The 19482-nt window shown below is 39.9% G+C and overlaps 1 protein-coding gene across 7 annotated transcripts in view; it reads left to right on the top strand.

Moving 5' to 3' along the window:
• The window catches only part of LOC104846471 (cytidine monophosphate-N-acetylneuraminic acid hydroxylase), a 499820-nt gene that overhangs the window by 429976 nt on the left and 50362 nt on the right, over window positions 1-19482 (top strand). For all 7 annotated transcript variants that reach the window (XM_064281568.1, XM_064281579.1, XM_064281578.1 and 4 more), the window contains 5 exons: window positions 3234-3343; window positions 5474-5664; window positions 15618-15765; window positions 16113-16194; window positions 17139-17276. In XM_064281568.1, the coding sequence (XP_064137638.1) occupies window positions 3234-3343; window positions 5474-5664; window positions 15618-15765; window positions 16113-16194; window positions 17139-17276 (669 nt within the window). The remainder of the gene's footprint in view (window positions 1-3233; window positions 3344-5473; window positions 5665-15617; window positions 15766-16112; window positions 16195-17138; window positions 17277-19482) is intronic.

Raw genomic sequence — 19482 nt, 5'->3', positions numbered from 1 at the left:
AAGAACGAACAAATCTGTTTTTGAAGTACATCCAGAATGTTCCTTAGAAGCAAGGATGGTGAGACTTTGTCTCACATACTTTGGACATGTTATCAAGAGGTACCAGTCCCTGGAGGAGGACATCAGGCTTGGTAAAGTAGAGTGTCAGCAAAAAAGAGGAAGATCCTCAATGAGATGGGTTGACACAGTGGCTGCAACAATGGGCTCAAGCACAACAATTTTGAAGATGGCTCGGGACTGGGCAGTCTTTCGTTGTATTGTACATAGGGTTGCTATGAGTCAAAACCGACTTGAGGGCACCTAACACATCAACAACATTGTTAGTGTACTGGTTAGGTTCACAAAAGGAAAACAAATGGCACCCTTAAATTAGGATAATTTGGATGGTTTATTTACCAAAAAAGACTGTAAGATGCTCTTTCTTACTGATTTTATTAAGGAAGCCATTTATGTTCCACCATTAAATAAGCTGATAGCTATTATTTTAAGAAAGATATTGTTTTTATTACATTTCTTAAGCAATATTTAAGGAGCCCTGGCTACACGATGATTAAGCGCTTGGCTGCTAACCAAAAGGTGTGCAGTTCGAACCCACCAGCAACTACTTGGGAGAAAAGACCTGGCAATTTGCTCCCATAAAGATTACAGCCTAGGAAACCCCATGGAGCAGTTCTGCTCTGTCATATAGGGTCACACAGCAACCAAGCAATATTTTAAAAGCATAAAAATAATGAACACCCATGTATGCAGCACCCAGCTGAAGACATAAAACATTTAACAACGGAAGCTCTGTACATACCTTTCCTTGACCACATCACATTTCCCCTTCCAACTCCTGGAGATAATCACTCTTCTGAATTGGGGTTTTAAGGGTAGCTGGTGCAAATGGTTTGCTCTCATCTACTAACCTAAAAGTTGACAGTTTGAACCCACCCAGCAGCGCCACAGCAGAAAGGCCTGGCGACTTGCTTCCATAAAGATTACAGCCAAGAAAATTCTTTGGACAGGTTTACTCTGCATAACATGGGGTTGCCATGAACTGGGGCCAACTTGATTGCAACTTTTTTTTTTTTTAATTTATTTATTATTGTGCTGGGTATGTCCACAAAAGGAAAATAGATAGCACCTTCAAATCAACATAATTTATCTAATTTGTCTTTAGTTGTTCAGGTTTTTGGTGTCATAGCTATGATGCCATTTTGAAAAACAGGGTTTTCTTATAAAAATTTTATGCTTTTTAACTCATATTTAGGTGACTGGTCTATTTTGAGTTAATTTTTGTATTTTATAGTTTTTAACTTATATTTAGGTGACTGATCTATTTTGAGTTAATTTTTGTATATGGTGTGATGTATGGCTCTAACGTGCGCAAAACCTTTTTCATAAACTTTGAAGAAACTGGGAAGTGAATGGCTTTGAGAGCAGGGCAGTGGTGCCATCTCCACAGTGACTGACTTGGTCTAAGACCTTATTTGCTTTCATTTAGCAATTAGTAATAAGGGCTGGCATTTGGTAGGATTAACTATCCTTGGAGGTAGCTAGGTTTAAAGATGAAAACAGTGAAGAACAGAGACATTAAGTAACATGCCAAAGGTCACCCAGCTTTTCCAAACAGGGGAGAACAAAGGTTCCAAACCAGACCATCGGACTTCCAAGCTCCTGACCATCACCACTTTGCTTACGGCTTTCCAACATTATGTTGAGAGCTCTCAGAATGTGATCTTATCTCCCTCCAGTTGATCTTCTCCATGGCTTTCATAGTGATCTTTCTAAAATTAAGCTCTGATTTTATTACTCCCTTGCAGTTATTGCTTTCAGCTACAGGCAACAGAAAACCCAAATAATGATGGGCTGAACATATAGGAGCTGTTCTCTCTCATAACAGGAAGTTGGAACACAGGCAGTCCTGGGTAGTATATGGGTAGATGTTGCATGGTTTATTACAGACTCAGTTTCCTTCTATCTTCCTGCTCTGCCATCTTTAGTACATGGCTATTTTCCTCAGGGTTTCGAGATGGCTCCTGCTCCTGCAGGCGTGGCAACCAACTTCCAAACAAGAGGGAGACAGCCAAAAGGCAAATGGTTCAGGTCCTTTGAGACTACCCTTCTTTGACAGAAAAACAGCAGTTTTCCTGGAAGTCCCATCAGTAGGCTTCTGCTCACATTTCATTGGCCAGAACTATATGTACTGTACCTAAGAGCTGTCTATGGCCGCTCATAACTGCAAGGGAGACTGGGAAATCATGACCTTTAGATAGGCATATCACCACTCCTAGTAAAACTAGGATGCTAATAGGAAGGGAGAAGTACAGAATGCCATCTATTTAGGCCACCAGTGTCTGTCACGCTTGCTTAAAATTATTCAGTGTCCCCTCACCACCACAAAGTAAAACCCAAACTCCTTAGCGTGGTAGCTAAGGTCCTTTGTGAACTCCCCTGGCTACTTGTCTTTCCTGCCTGACTCAGACACCAATTTCTTCAGTCATAAATTACCAGTCACTTTGTGAATACCAAGCTCTCCCATGCCTCCACACCTTTGCATATACTGTTCTTTCATTCCTTCTGTCTTACAAAATCATATTTCTTTTGTCTGCTTCCAAATACTTTATCTTGCAAGTCTAGCTTAAGAGTTATATCCTATTTGAAATCAACCTTGACTCTTGGAAACTGACCAGGTGCTCCTTCCTCCACACTCCTGTGTTATTAGCTGCCATCAAGTTGACTCTCACAGTGACCGTACGTACAAAAGAACGAAATGTTGCCCAGTTCTGCCTCGTCCTCATGATTGCCAGCATGTTCAAATCCATTGTTGCAGATGTTGTGCCAAGCCATCTCACAAAAAGTCTCCCATGCCCTTGTTGACACTCTACTTCATCAAAGACTATGTCTTCCTCTAATGATTGATCTCTCCTGACGGCGTATCCATAGCCATCCTGAACCCATCTCTATAACATGCATTTAGTTGTAGTGAAGTTGTTGTGTGTGTCTGTGTCCCTGGTGTGACCGGGATCTCATGAGTTTTCCGGTGTAATTTGAATGAAGAAATGAATTGGTATTCCTCTTAAACCTTTGTCTTAGCAGGTATTGCTTGACCCAAGTGAACATTGCCTTTTGCTTTGATTTTCCTTGGATTTTGGCACTCTTGGGTACCTGGGCCATGCATTTCTATTTCAGTGATGCTTCTAAAATATCATTTTTGTTGTTAATCCAGCTTTGTTTCCCTTTGGTTCTAGTTGTTGAAATGGATGAAAAAAATGGACTTTCACTACTAGAACTGAGTCCTCCTAATCCCTGGGATTCAGATCCAAGAACTCCTGAAGATTTGGCTTTTGGAGAAGTGCAGGTAAAAAAAAAAATAAACAAATAAAACGATAATATTCTTAAAAATAAAACCAAGATGCTCATTTGTTGCAGTTATAGATTTATTTTGTACCCTGCATTACTATGAATATTCTTAAAAAAAAAAAAATTTTTTTTTTTTTTTGAATATTCTTAGAGGTGACTAATTCGGAAGGGCATATAATAAAATCATTCTGTCGAGCAAGTTTCTTTCAGAGACTTCTAGAACTTGGCAAGAATTTTAAGGAAATATAGTCAGAAAGAAACTTTAAGCCTTTAAGCGGAGCTCCCAAAGATGAGTTATGAAAAACTAAAGAAGGGAGTTCAGAAATTACTCTCGATGTCGGTTTACTGTCTGATAGAATGGCTAGTTGTGTATTTCTGCACCTAAGATCTTTTACCAACTACCTTGTGTCTTCTCCTGGCTTCAGCAGAGATTTTTTCCCCCACAAGGAACACTCTGGTAGTTTGGGAGAGTTAAACAGCAAAAACTCATTTTTTTCTGGATATTTGGGAAGCTTGTGAAAACATCAGTTATTTTTTTAAGAAAACAAATGGGAATGTACCCAGAATAAAACGAACAACAAACAAACAAGCGAAACCAGCTGTTGCCGAGTTGATTCTGACTCATGGTGATCTCAAGTGTTTCAAGATGGAACTGTGTGCCGTAGGATTTTCAAAGCTATGACCTTTTGGAAGCTGATGCCAGACCTTCTTTCCAAGGTGCCTCTGAGTGGGTTTAAATCACCAACCTTTCTGCTAGTTGTTAAGCATTTAATGATTTGCTCCACCCAGGGACTCCTGTACCCAGAATAAAAAACCCATTGCTGTCAAGTTGATTCCAACTCATAATGACCCAAGATTGACATAATAAAAAACTTAATTTCTTTGACCTCTCCTTACCCCTTTTTTGGCTCTCCACACAACAGTTTCTGTTACCTTACCTCTGCTCCCTGAATGCATCTCTGTTTCCTATGGATGTGCCAGACCATGAAAAGGGAGTGAGGAATTGATTTGGAATTCCCCAACCTGTTCCTGTCTCAAAGCCATTGTGAGTAGCCATTCTTAGAGGATCCTGGCATCCTGAAGGGATGAGTTACCAGGTAATTTGGAAGAGAAAGTCCTCCAAGTCTGTTTAACCAGTTGCCAGCCCACTCTGCCTGCGCCAAGCTACCCAAACTCACAGAGAATCATTCCTTCGTATTCTTATTCACAGCCACTCGGGCATTTAAATCCTCACGTACCTGTCATCACGTTTCTACTACCTTTCCTTGTAAACCGTGATATGGAGGCACTGATCACAAAAGATGTTCTGCAGTGCAGACTGTAAATAACTGTGTAGGAACTAATTTAAATAGAGTAAAACTTGTTAGTGGTCATTGAGTCTGCTCTGACTCATGGCAACTCTATGTACGACAGAATGAAACATTGCCATCTTCATGAGCATTGATATGTTTGAGCCCATTTGTGTGGGCACTGTGTATTGAGTGTCTTCTAACCTAGGGGGCTCATCTTCCAGCACTGTATTATACAATATTCCGTTGTGATCCATAGGGCCTTCATTGGGTAATTTTCAGGAGTAGATCCACAGGACCTTTTTCTCCTAGCCTGTATTAGTGTGGAAGTTCTGAAGAAACCTGTCCATACATGGCCCTGCAAGATGCAAGCCACCACAGTACGGCAAACTGACAGACAAGTGAAGGAGAGTAAAACTAGGGAAATCAATTGGTTTGACGCCTAAGGAGTCACACTGGGTCTAGCAAACAGCTAATGTGCTCAGCTGCTAACTGAAAGGTTGGAGGTTCAAATCCACCCAGAGGTGCCTCGGAAGAGAGGCTTGGCAATCTAGTTCCAAAAGATCACAGCCATTTAAAACCCTATGGAGCACAGTCCTACTTTGACACACGTGAGATCACCATGAGTTGGAATTGACGCCATGGCAACTAGTTTTTTTTTTTATTTTGCTGGGAGTTGTGCTCCATATGAAGCTTCCTGCTGAGTTCCACTTGAGTCCTGTGTTTTTGCCTGACCGTGCTTAGGAGCAAAGTTTTCCAACATGGTTTATTCAATTAACCAGTTCATTGTTGCTAGCCAGTAGGGATTTGATAATACGAATCTCACACTCTTCCAACAGGTAACGTATCTCACTCATGCCTGCATGGACCTCAAACTGGGAGATGTGAGGATGGTGTTTGACCCTTGGTTAATTGGTCCTGCTTTTGCCCGAGGATGGTGGTTGCTCCATGAGCCTCCCTCTGATTGGCTGGAGAGGCTGTGCCAAGCTGATCTAATTTACATCAGTCACATGCACTCGGATCACCTAAGGTAATGAAGTCCTGAGGACTCAACTCATAAGAGAATGCTGCAGTAAAGATATAATGTGTTTTCAGTTTTATTACTTTATAATGTCTGTTTTTATAGTGTCTGTTATATGATAAAGGAGCCCTGGTGGCACGGTGGTTAAGTTCTTAGATGCTAACTGAATGGTCAGCAGTTAGAACCCCAGAGGCATAGCGGGCAGTGGTTAGAGGGGGACGTTTGTACCCAGGTGCAAGTCCAAGGGGTCAGACGAGGCCAGCCTTAGAGATTGTCCCTGGGCACTCCTTAGCCTCACTGTGCCTCTGTCAAAGCCACTAGCCGCTCCGAGGGAGAAAGATGTGACAGTCTGGAAACCCTATGGGGCAGTTCTACATTGTCCTACAGGGTTGCCAGGAGTCAGAACTGATTTGATGGCAGTGGGTTTGGTTCAGGTTTTGTTTTGAGGGTCCTTTTACAATCACTGCTCTCTTTGAAGTAGGTTCATTTGGAATGGGAGAAAAAAGACTAATAAAGATAAATACATTTTCATAGTAATTTCATACTTTTAAAAGTGCTTTCACATTTTATATTGTTGGGAATGAAGAAGAAGGAGCTATTGTGGGTGGGGACAAGTTACCCAATAAGCAAGGTAAGCATGTGCATAGGGCATTAACAAAACAGGGGCACTAGCTGTCCAAAGGAAACCCTGGTGGTGTAGTGATTAAGTCCTACGGTTGTTCGAATCCACCAGGTGTTCCTTTGAAACCCTATGGGGCAGTTCTACTCTGCCCTATAGGGTCACTATAAGTTGGAATCGACTTGACAGCAATGGGTTGGTTGGTTGGTTAGTTGTCTAAAGCAAAGATCTGTAGTTGCCAAGCATACAGGACACAGGCAAAAGCAAGTGCCACAGTGGAAAGGAACGGGCAGGGCATTAAAAGAAAATGGTACCAGCTCTAGTGCATGACAGCGTGCTGGCTGGAAATAGAGTTCAGGCAGGGTCGCAAGGGCGCCCACGAACGGGTTGTTTAAAAGCTATGAGGCCCCTGCCACTTCAACATCTTTGTTGATATCTGTCTCCTATGGTCCCCTCCTGTGTAACTGAAACTTCTTATCTCAATGGGTCTCTTAGGAGTATACTATTTCTTTCTAATAAACAAGAGGTGGGGTGTAAGCTCTCAAGTCTAACTCTTGCTCCATTTACCCACTAAAAATTTTATAATGCAGTTCAACTCATTCTGCTAAAATGGTATACGCTACTTCTGCATTCAATTGCTAATATCATAGTTGCATTTTAAAAGAAGTTATATCATGGATAGCTAAGACACACACACACATATATATGACATACATGTATATATTTGTATAACTCACATATCCTGTTTGGATGCCTGAGTAAGCAGAGGAGGGGGCACCACAGACTATCAGTGCTTAGGCCTTCACATGCCTAAATCCAGTCCTAACTGTGGGAAAGAGAACAAGGGTTAACAACTGTCTCCAGTCTCTCACTTCCAACCAGCCAGGCACTTGGTAGAAGTCTAAGCTTAAAGGTCATCATAATTCACTTCCTCTTTCATCCCAACATTTATAGCAGGGATCAGAGAATTTTTTCTATAAAAAGACAAGGTAAATATTTTAGACTTTGCAAGCCATACACTCAGTGTCTGAACTACTTAATCTGTTGAGGCACAAAAGCAGCCACGAAGAGTGTTGAAGTGAATGAGCATGATTGCTGGAAACATGGCATAGAGGGGGTGGCATCTGACCTCCTCGAACTTCACAAGGAGGGAAAATCAAGATCAGCAGCCCAAGGCTGATTCCTATGAGGCAGAAGCCACACGTGCCTACTCCCTCTTCCCTTTTTACCAATTCTGACACCAACCTTTCCTTCCACGGCACTCTACTTCTCTGCTGGGTTCGATAATTCTTTGCAATGTTCACACAGAATTCACAGACCATACTCATGATTATGGGGTTTATTAGGGAAGTAACAGGTTACAGTTTAGGATCGAGAATACTTAGGATACAGTTCTTCCATCAGGACAGTCTCTTCTCAGCCATGCCACAGGTGGGTCTCTCCAGCCCTCAGCTTCTGCCCTGTTTGGACAAGTGTTACAAAGCTCTTTTAGCTCTGCTGGTAAGTGCCCCTGAGGCACCCCCACCCTGCCAGTAAGCCTCGTGCCCAAAGGTGCTCAGCTTTCTTGCTCTGTGAGTTGGGAAGCCTCACAGCAGCTGTCTAGCACCAGTCTCCTGATTCCTGCCACCTCATGCTGCTGTCTCTCACTGTCTTCCATGTTACAGCTCCTCTCTCTGTCTCCTGGATCTAGGAGGTTCTCAGTGCAGGGATCTCAGGTCCAAAGGATGTGTTCTACTGGCTATTCTTTCTTGGTGGTGTTCAGATCCTCCCTTCCCATCTCAAGGATGGCTCGTTTTAAGACTAGCAGGATGTCAAAACTGACCAATCCCCTCGTTAGGGTTCCGTACACCTTATTTGCATGCTCCCACCCCCCCCCAAGGATGCTGTGTACCTTATTTGCATTATTAGCAAGATATCCAATCGTCTTGGTGGGCCACAAGCATCTTATTTACATAGTCCCACCCAATCATTTGGTGGGAGTTGCAGGCCCATGGCAAAAAAGACCATATAAAAGTAACTCATTGTACTACAATTGTGTTCCAATGCAACTTTATTTATGGACAATGAAATATGAATATCATATAATTTTCACATATCACAAAATATTGTTCTCTTTTGATATTTTTATGACCATTTAATAAGGTAAAAACCATTCTTCACTCACCAAAAAAAAACCAAACCAGTTGCTATCCAGTCGATTCCAACTCGTAGCAACCCTATAGGACAGAGTAGAACTGGCCCATCTGGTTTCCAAGGAGTGCCTGGTGGATTCAAACTGCCAACCTTTTGGTTAGCAGCTGTACCGCAGTGTAGCTCTTAACCACTATGCCACCAGGGTTCCACTCTTAGCTCACAGGTTATACAAATATGACAGCAGATCAAATATTGCCCAGGGGTTGTAATTTGCCAACTCCTGATTTAGAGCATCCCAACACTTAGCTGAAGTCCTTGGGTGGCACAGTTAAGCGCTCCATTACTAGTTGAAAAGTTGATGGTTCAAACCCACCCAGAGGTGCCTCAGAAGACAGGTTTGGTGGTCTGCTCCTGAAAGGTCACAGCCTTAAGAACTCTGTGGAGCAGTTCTACTCTGCACACATGGGGTCACCGGAAGTCAGAACTGACTTGACAGTAACCAACAACAACACTGAGCTCCTGATATTTTAGCCTTGAGTTAGCCTCATCTAACCCTTGACTGAAACTAGAACCAAATGATATGACGGGAACTGAAACTTCACCAATCCAGCAATCAAAAAGGAGGAGGAAGGAACAACTTCCACTTAAGAAACCAAGTATATTTGCAAATGAACTGAGTTTTCCAAAGTGGGAAGATGGTATTCCCAACCCCTTTGGTTAATTACAGGATCATGTCCTTTAATTTTTGTTTTGAAGTTTGCAGCATTTCTAATGGATTGCCAACACACAGCAATGCCCACAATATTCTAATGAAGCAATTTCAACTTTTTTTTCTTGTGTGAGCTTGCATGAGAAGCAAAGTTCACACGTAAGACATCCTTTGACAGAAATATCCAAGGTTAGGAATAATATGTTGTTTCCTAGTTGACTGGTCCCTAGGTTTTCTATTCCAAAGTATATGGAATTTCTAAGGTATGAATATGCTGTAATTTGTTTTTTAAAGGAAATAATTGACAAATAAATAATTAGCTGTTTTAGTAACAAATTACCTGCAGCACACTCTTTATTGATTACAACCTACTAGTATACTGTGGTGCTGTGATTAAAAATTGCTTGTTGATTGCATGGTATCTTTGTCATACACAAGCTCCTGGAACTAAATTTGGACAGTTTCAGAATTATGAGAGCCCTGGGTTCATGCATTGTGTAATAACAGTAATGTGTGGTGGCATTTTTTTATAGCTTGTATAGGGAACCGTGGTACTTATAGCTTGTATAAGGTTTTTTTTTTTTGTATTATGCTATCATTTTTAATAAAATAGATAATTTCATATTACATAAGGAACAAGTCCGTCCACTCATTATTGATAAAGTTTTAGAAATACTTTTATAAAAAGTTTAATATTTGATTGAGAATGAATCCATTATAACATTATTTCTACAGATAACAGCTTTCCCATCCAACCCCATCTCTTATTTTGTAAAATTTTAAAAATACAGAAAAGTACAAAAAATAAGACAAGGTATCCATATACCACAATCCAGAAATAACCACTGTTTTTACATAGTTACTTACAGTCTTTCTTCATTTTCATCTTTTTTCCATTTTTAAGAGAAATGGGTGTTTATATATAAAGCTGAAGCCCCCTTTAGCGAATACCCGTTCCACCTCCCACACTTACTGCCTTTCTTTAACTACTCTTCACAGGCAACCATTATCAAGAGTTTGGTTTGTAGCCTTCCAATCCATTTTTTAAATATTTACATATATTTATCCATTATCAATATATAGCACTGAATTTTGTGAGGAAAGTTTTCAAATTTACAAAAATGTCACTCCACTATATGCATCACTCTGCAATTTAATTTTCTCCCTCAACATGAATTTTGAGGTCTTTTTCTGTTAATACACATAAATCTTGTTGCATTTTACAGATACATTATTTCACCGTAAGCATTTTCTATTTCATTCCTAAAGGGCATTTAGGTTGCTTTCAATTTTTGGATACTACAAACCATGCCACAGTAAATATCCTGGTATGTATTTCCTGAGTATACACACTCAGAGTAGAATTGGTAGGTATTTTTGGATTTGTTATACAGAATGCCTCCCTACTGCCAAGGTCATGATTTTTATATATAGCTTTTTCATATTCCTGTTTTTAATCCCTTTGGAATTAACTTTTGTTTATGCTCTATTTTTCCTCCTAGAGAAACCTCCAAACCATGTTTTAAATAGTCTCATCACCTCACTTCCTGATGCCATTTCTATCATTTCCAAATTATAATTAATGCACAGGTCTGCTTCTGGGTGTTCCTCTGTTCTGCTGCATCAATACCACAAGAGCTTTATATTACACGTAGATGGTGTCACCTCAGAACTTTCTCTGTTCCTTTCCCATACGTGTAACTTATTTTCCTTATTACGTTGGTGAGGATCTCCAGATCTATGCTGATAGCAATGATGATAACAGGCGTCTGTTTCTTGTTCCCAATTTTAATGGAAATGCTTCTAAAGTTTCAGCATTACCTTTGCTTTTTACTGTAGGTTTCTGCTGGACATAGTCTTTTTACACACAAATGTTGCTCTCTTCAGTATGACTTCTGGTGTCCAGTAAGTTTTTTGTCTTTGTTAAAGTTTCCCTCATTTGTGGTAGTTTGCTTCAGAATGATTATTTCTGATGTGCTATGAGGTGTAAATTCCTGATAAAAGCTTTCCCCATGCTCAAGGATTTTTAATGAGTATGAATTTTCTGGTGTCTAATGTGGTGTGACTTCTGGCTGAAAGCTTTCCCACATTCACTACATTGATAAGGCTTCTTACCTGTGTGTATTCTCAAATGTAGCGCAAGTATTGAGAATTGAGAGAAGGCTTTCCCACATTCATTACAACCATAGGGTTTCTTGCCAGTATGGCTTCTCACATGCACAGTAAGAGATGAGCTTTGAGAGAAGCCTTTTCCACATACCTTGCATTCATAAGGTTTATCACCTGAATGAATTCTCACATGTACAATAAGTGATGTTCGTTGAGAGAAAGCTTTTCCACATTCATTACATTCATAGGGTTTCTCTCCAGTGTGAATTTTCTCATGCTCTGTAAGCTTTGATTTGCCGCTGAAGGTTTTCCCACACTCCTTACACACAAAAGGCTTCTCTCCTGTGTGAATTCTCTGGTGTCTGATAAGGTTAGACTTCTGAATGAAAGCTTTCCCACAATCTTTACACTCAAAAGGTTTCTCTCCAGTGTGAATTTTCTGATGGGTGAGGAGGTTCTCCTTCTGGCTGAAGGATTTCCCACATTCATTACATTCAAAAAGCTTTTCTCCAGTATGAGTATTCTGATGTTTAATGACATACTGCTTTGGGCTGAAGGTTTTTCCACATTCATTACCTTCAAAAGGTTTCTCTCTAGTATGAAAATGCTCATGTGCAGTGAGATTTGATTTGTGGCTGAAGACTTTCCCACATACTTTACAGGCAAAGGAGTTCCCCCCACTATAAATTCTCTCCTGACTAAGGTTTGACATCTGAATGGAAGCTTTCCCACATTCACAAGGCTTCTCCCCAATATGAATAAGGATTTACTTTCAGCAGAAGGTTCTTCCACATTTCTTACATTTACAGAGCTTCTCTCCTGTATAATCTTTCAAATGAAAAGGGAAGAGATTCAAGTAAAAACTTTATCATGTTCAGTACAAAGGTTTTTCTTCAGTATAAATTATCTAATACTCAATGAACTTTTCTTACACTTACTGATTTCTCCTCATTAAGAATTTCTTTCTATTCAGTGAGATCTGTCATCTAGCTAAAGGTTCTTCAATATTTCTCAGAACCACAAGGTTTCTCTCCAGCATGGCTTGTACTTTAATGAGATGTGACACGTGAGCCCAAGTTTTCTCACATTCAGTAAATTCATAGGGTGTTCTCCAGTATTAGTATTCAGGTATTAGATGGGGTTCAAATTTTTTTAACTGAAGGCATTTCCACACTGATTTAAAGTTAAAGGGGTTTATTACTATAAGGAGTGAACTGTGGCAGGGAAATTTCTAAACTAATTAAATTGATTCTTTGCTACACAGTACCCCTCACGATTAAGGTAGGTCTAAATTGTGTTTCAAACTTTCTAGATGAATTCAAAGAGGAGTTGCCTTAAAAAAATAAAGTATGAGATCAAAGGAAGTATTTTTCTAATTTTCGTGTATTCATGCCTTTTTCCTCAGTCTGTACTTTACTGGAGATGGACGCAACTTGCCTCCCAAGTCTTGTCACCTCTATCTGCTCATCTTCTTCTCAGACTTCTTCTCAAAATGCACTTTTCTCAGGATACTACTGGAAAATGTGCTTTGCCAAAATTAGTAGACAGAAAGGCCAGTCGATACAGGATCCAAGAAACCCACACACTGGACAGACTTCTGTCCACTTCTTTCCCCACCATCCAGGCTCGTCTTCTTGCTTCAACAGAGTGTCACTTTATTACCTGCTCCTACTTTCGCGCCACGTGGACCCAGGGCTGTATAAGGTTTTTATAGGGATAAAAATATTATGTAAATGAGGTGACTGCTTTATACTGTCTGTTATACGATGCAGTTGCCTAAGTCCTAACGAGAGACCTTCTATGGGGATACAGTGAGATGCTGAATTTTAGGGAGGGTTTTTTATTTTATTTTAAGGATTTTAGTCTCAGGGTGGCGCAAACAGTTAACTTGCTTGACTGCTAACTGAAAAGTTGGAGGCTTGAGCCCACCCAGAGGTGCCTTGGAAGAAAGGCCTGGCAAACTACTTACAAAAAATCCGTCATTAAAAACCCTATGGAGCACAGTTCTAGTCTGACACATATGGGGTTGCCATGAGTTGGAGTCTACTTGATGGAAACCGGTAAAAGAGTTTTATGTCACTTATTTCCCAACCACTGGCCTAAAAATGAATTTAGTTTTAATTTCAGGGGTTTGTGTGGGCTGAAGTGTGCCATGCATTAGAGTACCAGTTTTCAACTGTAATGTCACAACACATTGCTGGGTAGCATATTGCAAATAACTTAATACTAAAAAGTAACCAAGGTTTGTAATTTTTACTCCTTTGGGCCTGTCTCCTTGAGAGACCCTCCCTCTTTGACTCTTTATTCGTTAACTAATAAACATGGGAGTTATTTGCCAGTGAGACTGTTTCCTCCATTTTGACCTTTATTTATTGAATAAAACCTCCCTGATTCAGAAAAACAAGGAAAAAGGCCAAAGTGTTTTAATAAACAGTCTTTATTTTTAAAAATATGTGATTTTTTAATGTAAATATGGAGTTTATTAGAAGATGTTATTAATAGATACCGGTAAGAATTATCAGCCGTTAAATAAATCACAAAACAATAATCTTTTAAGGCACAAGATTTGATTGTAGAACCAAGATATTGAAGGCAGAGTGAAAAAACCCTTGTTTTTTTTTTTAAAGTGTACTTTAGATGAAGGTTTACAGAACAAGCTAGCTTCTCATTAGTACACATTGTTTCATGACATTAGTTAGCAAGCCCACAACATGTCGATACTTTCCCTTCTCCATCTTGGGTTCCCTATTACCAGCTTTCCTGTCCCCCCCTGCCTTCTAGTCCTTGTCGCTGGGCTGGCGTGTCTCTTTAGTCTTATTTTCTTTTATGGGCCTGTCTAATCTTTGGCTGAAGGGTGAACCTCAGAAGTGACATCATTACTGAGCCATACTCTTAGGGTTTCCCCAGTCTCTGTCAGGCCAATAAATCTGGTCTTTTTTGTGAGTTAGGATTTTGTTCTACATTTTTCTCCAGCTCTGTCCAGGACCCTCTACTGTGACCCCTGGCAGAGCAGTCAGTAGTGGTAGCCGGGCACCATCTAATTGTACTGGCTCAGTCTGGTGGAGGCTGTGGTGGTTATGGTCCATTAGTACTTTCCCTTGTGTCTTTAGTTTTCTTCATTCTCCCTTGCTCCCAAAGGATGAGACCAGTGAAAAGCCTTGATTTTTTTGAATCCATTGTTTTAGGGGGGAAAAAAAAATCTACCAACCCCCTCCCCACCCCTTCCCCCCCATTCTACTATTTGGACAGCTTCTAACACAGTGCTGGAACTAGGCTGTTATTACAGTTAAGTTCTGATAAGCAGATTCGTTTATGCTTTCCTTATTATTTTGCCTGAAATTGTAGTCTATGTACAAGTCTGATTTTTCCACGATTCTTGCTATGCTCATTAAAATTGGGAACTATCTTATAATAGAAGAAACACTTGGTTTAAAGTCAGAAAAACCAAATATGTATACCAAATTACTATCTGTTAGATGTATATTTCTGAATATTTTTCCTCATGTGCAAAAACAATAAAAAAAAAAAAAACTCAGTTTTTTTTTTGGAGTGGATCAAATAAAAAACATGTGACATTTCCCAGCACCCCGTTTGAGATAAAACAGGTACCTAGCCATTGATTTGTTTGTTATTCATTTTTCTACCACAACCCAGAGTTGTACACAATCCTTGCATATAAATGAATGCTTGATAAATGAAAGATGAGTTAATATATATAGTACTCGAAAATACTTGGGTGATTGACTGTGTACTGTGCCAGGATTACTACAAATGTTCAATGTAGTTTTTCTCTACATTATATTACCTTGCCTAGCTGGTAAGCTCTGACCCTCCTTAAGGACAAAGGACACATTCTTTGGCTACCAACCTTGGAAGGTTGAAAAACTCTGACCCATGGGTTCTCCTCATCCAGTGCTATGTCCTGGTCCTCTCTCTCACTGGGAGATGGTGCTTCAGAAACAGGAAGAAACAGAGATCATGGTTATCTTCACCTGCCCACAATCTCTTCTGCATGATTTTTCCTCTTTGTACCTTCTGTTAAAACTACCCTTACCCAAAGCAGCACCAGCATAGAAGATGGAACACGCACACTTGGTTGATGTACACACCGTGGCATGTGTGTACATGGAACATGCACACTTGGTTGATGTACACACTGTGGCATGTGATATGTTTTAACAATAAGGAGGAATCTTCCAGAAAACTCCTTTCACCATTCTAATCAGTCTTGAGCAGAAACTCTTCTTCTAAACTCTGGCAAGAGTCTGTTTTTTCAATCCCTTGCTTCTCAGTTAACATGTCGGTATAAGGAGCAAACGGTCTCTTGTATAAGATGATCCTATGTTTTTGTTTTTTTTTTTCCTTTCAATCTTTCCATCTGTTTGATCCTAGTTACCCCACACTGAAAAAGCTTGCTAAGAGAAGACCAGATATTCCCATTTATGTTGGAAACACGGAAAGACCTGTATTTTGGAATCTGAATCAGAGTGGTGTCCAATTGACGAATATCAATGTCTTACCATTTGGAGTATGGCAGCAGGTTAGATATCTGTGTTCTTTTCATACTTCCAGGTTCTATTTTCCAGGGTGAATTTTAGTCACTTTAAGATTAAGGAAGCAGTGGCCGATATTGTCCTTGCTTGGTAGAGTGTAAATATAGCCCTTATTTGAGATTTAAATGTTGGGCAGAACTGTCTTTGGTAAAGATGTTTTTCTTTCCATTAACAATGGAATAACTGTAGGACAGGTTAATAAATCTAATTCGGAATGAGAACTATCTTTCAAATTTAAGTTGCTAATTTACCAGTCTTTCCAGAAGACTTACCAAGTCTTGAATTAAAAGCCAAACTGCCATACACAGTTGTTGGTTTTATTGTTAAATTTCAGGTAGACAAGAATCTTCGATTCATGATCCTGATGGATGGTGTTCATCCAGAGATGGATACTTGCATTATTGTGGAGTACAAAGGTACTTTCTTACCGTCATCAACAATGAAAAATACTATTGGTAGAAAGGATAATAATAGCTATCCAAAATTTCATCCTAAGATCATCTTTTTCTTTCATATTTATTTTCATAGAATACAGCATATTATATTCTTATCTTGGGGCCCTGGTGGCTCAGCGGTTAAGAGCTCAGCTGCTGACCAAAAGGTCTGCAGTTCAAATCCACCAGCTGCTCTTCGGAAACCCTAAGGGGCAGTTCTACTCTGTCCTATAAGGTCACTATGAGTTGGAAGGGACTCAACGACAGCGGGTAACAAGTATTCTTGTCTTAGAAAAATAAGCTATCATTTAGATAATCTTCACAGAGAACAAACTACCAGTATTGTAGTCTGTGTAGTGACAGGTGCAAAGCTTTTCTCATAAGGTAACAGATATTTCATATTGAGCCTATAATAATTTATTTAAACCTATCTTTATTAAGTATATTATATTACATGGTAATATTCTATACATGTCTTCCTTTCATGTGAGAAGGTGTCCTTACTGACTCAACAATCAGTTGAATATCAGCTTTGCATGGAATTTGCAAAAGGTTGAAGAATTTATGCTGATCCAGTGACTCTCTCCCCTAGATCCTTTGGGCTCAATGTTTGGAGACAGTTGGCTAAGGTTAGGGATCCAGTCTGTCTACAATCCTGTGGTGGAACCAAACTAACTGTCCCCATGAGACACCCAGAACCCACCAAGTCAAATAGAATGAACTTACTCACTCGAAAATTCAAAATATGCTGTTTAAGACTTTAGTTTTTGATATCTTAATCTCTTTGTTTTTTCTTGGACACAAGCAGTTCTTCCATAATTAAATAAATCAGATTATACAGTTTATAACCCATATAGGTTTAGGAACTCAAGCCACGGTATTTGAGATTTCACCTTGAATATCCATACTACTTTGTTTCTCCACAGGCCATAAAATACTCAATACAGTGGACTGCACCAGACCCAACGGGGGTAGGCTGCCTGAGAAAGCTGCTCTCATGATGAGTGATTTTGCTGGAGGAGCATCTGGCTTTCCAATGACTTTCAGTGGTGGAAAGTTTACAGGTACTATTTTATATCAAAGTAATACAAAGTGAAAGGAGCCCTGGTGGTGAAATGGCTAAATGTTCAACTGCTTACTGAAAGGTGGGTGGTTTGAACCCACCAACTGCTCCACAGGAGAAAGATGTGGCAGTCTGCTCCTGTAAAGACTTACAGCCTTGGAAATCCTGTGGGATTTCTATTCTGCCTTGTAGGGTCGCTATGAGTTAGAATTGACTAAATGGCAACAGGTAATACAAAGCAAGGAGTCCCTGGGTGATGCAAACAGTTAATGCGTTCGACTACTAAGGGAAAGTTTGGAGGTTCGAGTCCACTCAGAGGTGCCTCAGGAAAAAGGGCTAGCAATGTACTTCCAAAAAACCAGCCATTTGAAAACTGTACGGTTCTACTCTGACATACGTGGGGTCGCCATGAGTTGGAAATGACTCCAAGGTAGCTAGCTTACTAAAAAGCAGCACTTTGCTAAATGCTGTGGAAAAGAATGCAAAGATAAAAGACATGGTCCCTACCTACAAGAAGCTTATAATCTTTTTTGGGAAGCTGACTTGCTTTTGATTTTGTTTTTGTTGGTTTGTGACTTAAGAGACCCTATGTGTTACAGAGTAGAACTGCTCCATTAGGGTTTTCTTGGCTGTAATCTTGACTGAAACAGGTTGTGGTGCCACTGGGTGGGTTCAAATTGCCAACCTTTTGGTTCCAAACTGAGTGCAAACCGTTTGTGACATCCAGGGACCTTGGAAGATGACTTGTAAACCCCAGATAATAAACTAAAATCTTGCTCAAAATATGATAATGAAACATGAAGGAAAGACTGAGAAACTCAGGAGGAGTTGAGGAAGAGTCATCTGAATCCACAGTGTATGCTATAGAGCAGGATAGGAAAGTTGTGAGATTGGCAATCCAGGTTTAAATGTTCTTGGTAAATTGAAGATATGGTTAAATGAAAGAAGGCTTAACATGTTATAGCCAGCTTCAGTGATCCTAAATAACTGAATTCTCACATTAAAATAAACTTTAAAACTTTTCTTCAGTAAAAATTGGCAAGTTACAGACTCACAGACCTATCAAATTACCCACATACACCGTGTTTCTCCAGCCACAGACCTGCCTACCTCCCTAAAATACCAGGGGAAGATTATCCAATAAGCAATGTGTCTTAGTTTTCTAGTGCTGCCATAACAGAAATACCTCAAGCAGATGGCTTTAACAAAGATAAATTTATTCTCTCATAGTTTAGGAGGCTACATGTACATATTCAGAGTGCCAGTTCTAGGGGAAGGCTTTCTCTCTCTGTTGGCCCTGGGGGAAGGTCTTTGTCATCAATCTTCTACTGGGTCTAGGAGCTTGTCAGCAAAAGGACTCTGGGTCCAAGGGACACATTCTACTCCTGGCTCTTCTTGGTAGTGTGAGATTCCCTTCCTGTCTGCTCTTTTATGTCTCAAAAGAGATTGACTCAAGATGCAACCTAATTTTGTAGACTGAGTCCTGCCTCATTAATATAACTGTCTCTAATCCTGCCTCATTAACATCATAGAGGTCAGGATTTCCAACACACAGGGTAATCACATCAGATCACAAAATGGTGCACAACCACGTAATACTGGGAATCATGGCCTAGCCAATTTGACACACATTTTGGGGGGACACAAAATAATCAATAGTACAAGGTAAGCAGGGGCTTACTTGTGCTTATTTACTAATCTGTAGTGAACAATTTCACATGGGTGTCACTTTGATGTGTTTTTTTTAAGCCTGTGCTTACCTTGCTTATTGGATAATCCACCCCTATAAAATAGTCACCCTCTTCTCTATCCTCTCTCCTTTGTTCCTGCTATCTAAAAAGGAATTCTCAAATTCAACCCCCCGCCAAGCCTGGGTTTTACTAAATATATAATGTGTTGTGTTCGCCAAGGAGGACCACCTCAGTTCTAAACAAGTTGGGCAATAAAACGAAGAGTAAAGATGGAGTAAAAAATATCACCTTCCCATCATGGAAGAAGAAAATAGGAACAATGCTAGGACCCCTAATACATGGAATAAACGGCATACACAACATTACTAACAATGCAGAAGAGAAACTAGATAACTGGGAGCTCCTAAAAATCAAAGACCTATGCTCATCCAAAGACTTCACCAAAAGAGTAAAAAGATTACCTACAGACTGGGAAAAAGTTTTTAGCTATGATATTTTTGATCAGCATCTGATCTC

This window comes from Loxodonta africana, chromosome 1 (genome assembly GCF_030014295.1).
Source record: "Loxodonta africana isolate mLoxAfr1 chromosome 1, mLoxAfr1.hap2, whole genome shotgun sequence".
Classification (NCBI taxonomy): domain Eukaryota; kingdom Metazoa; phylum Chordata; class Mammalia; order Proboscidea; family Elephantidae; genus Loxodonta; species Loxodonta africana.
This window is presented reverse-complemented; position numbering and strand designations above follow the sequence as displayed.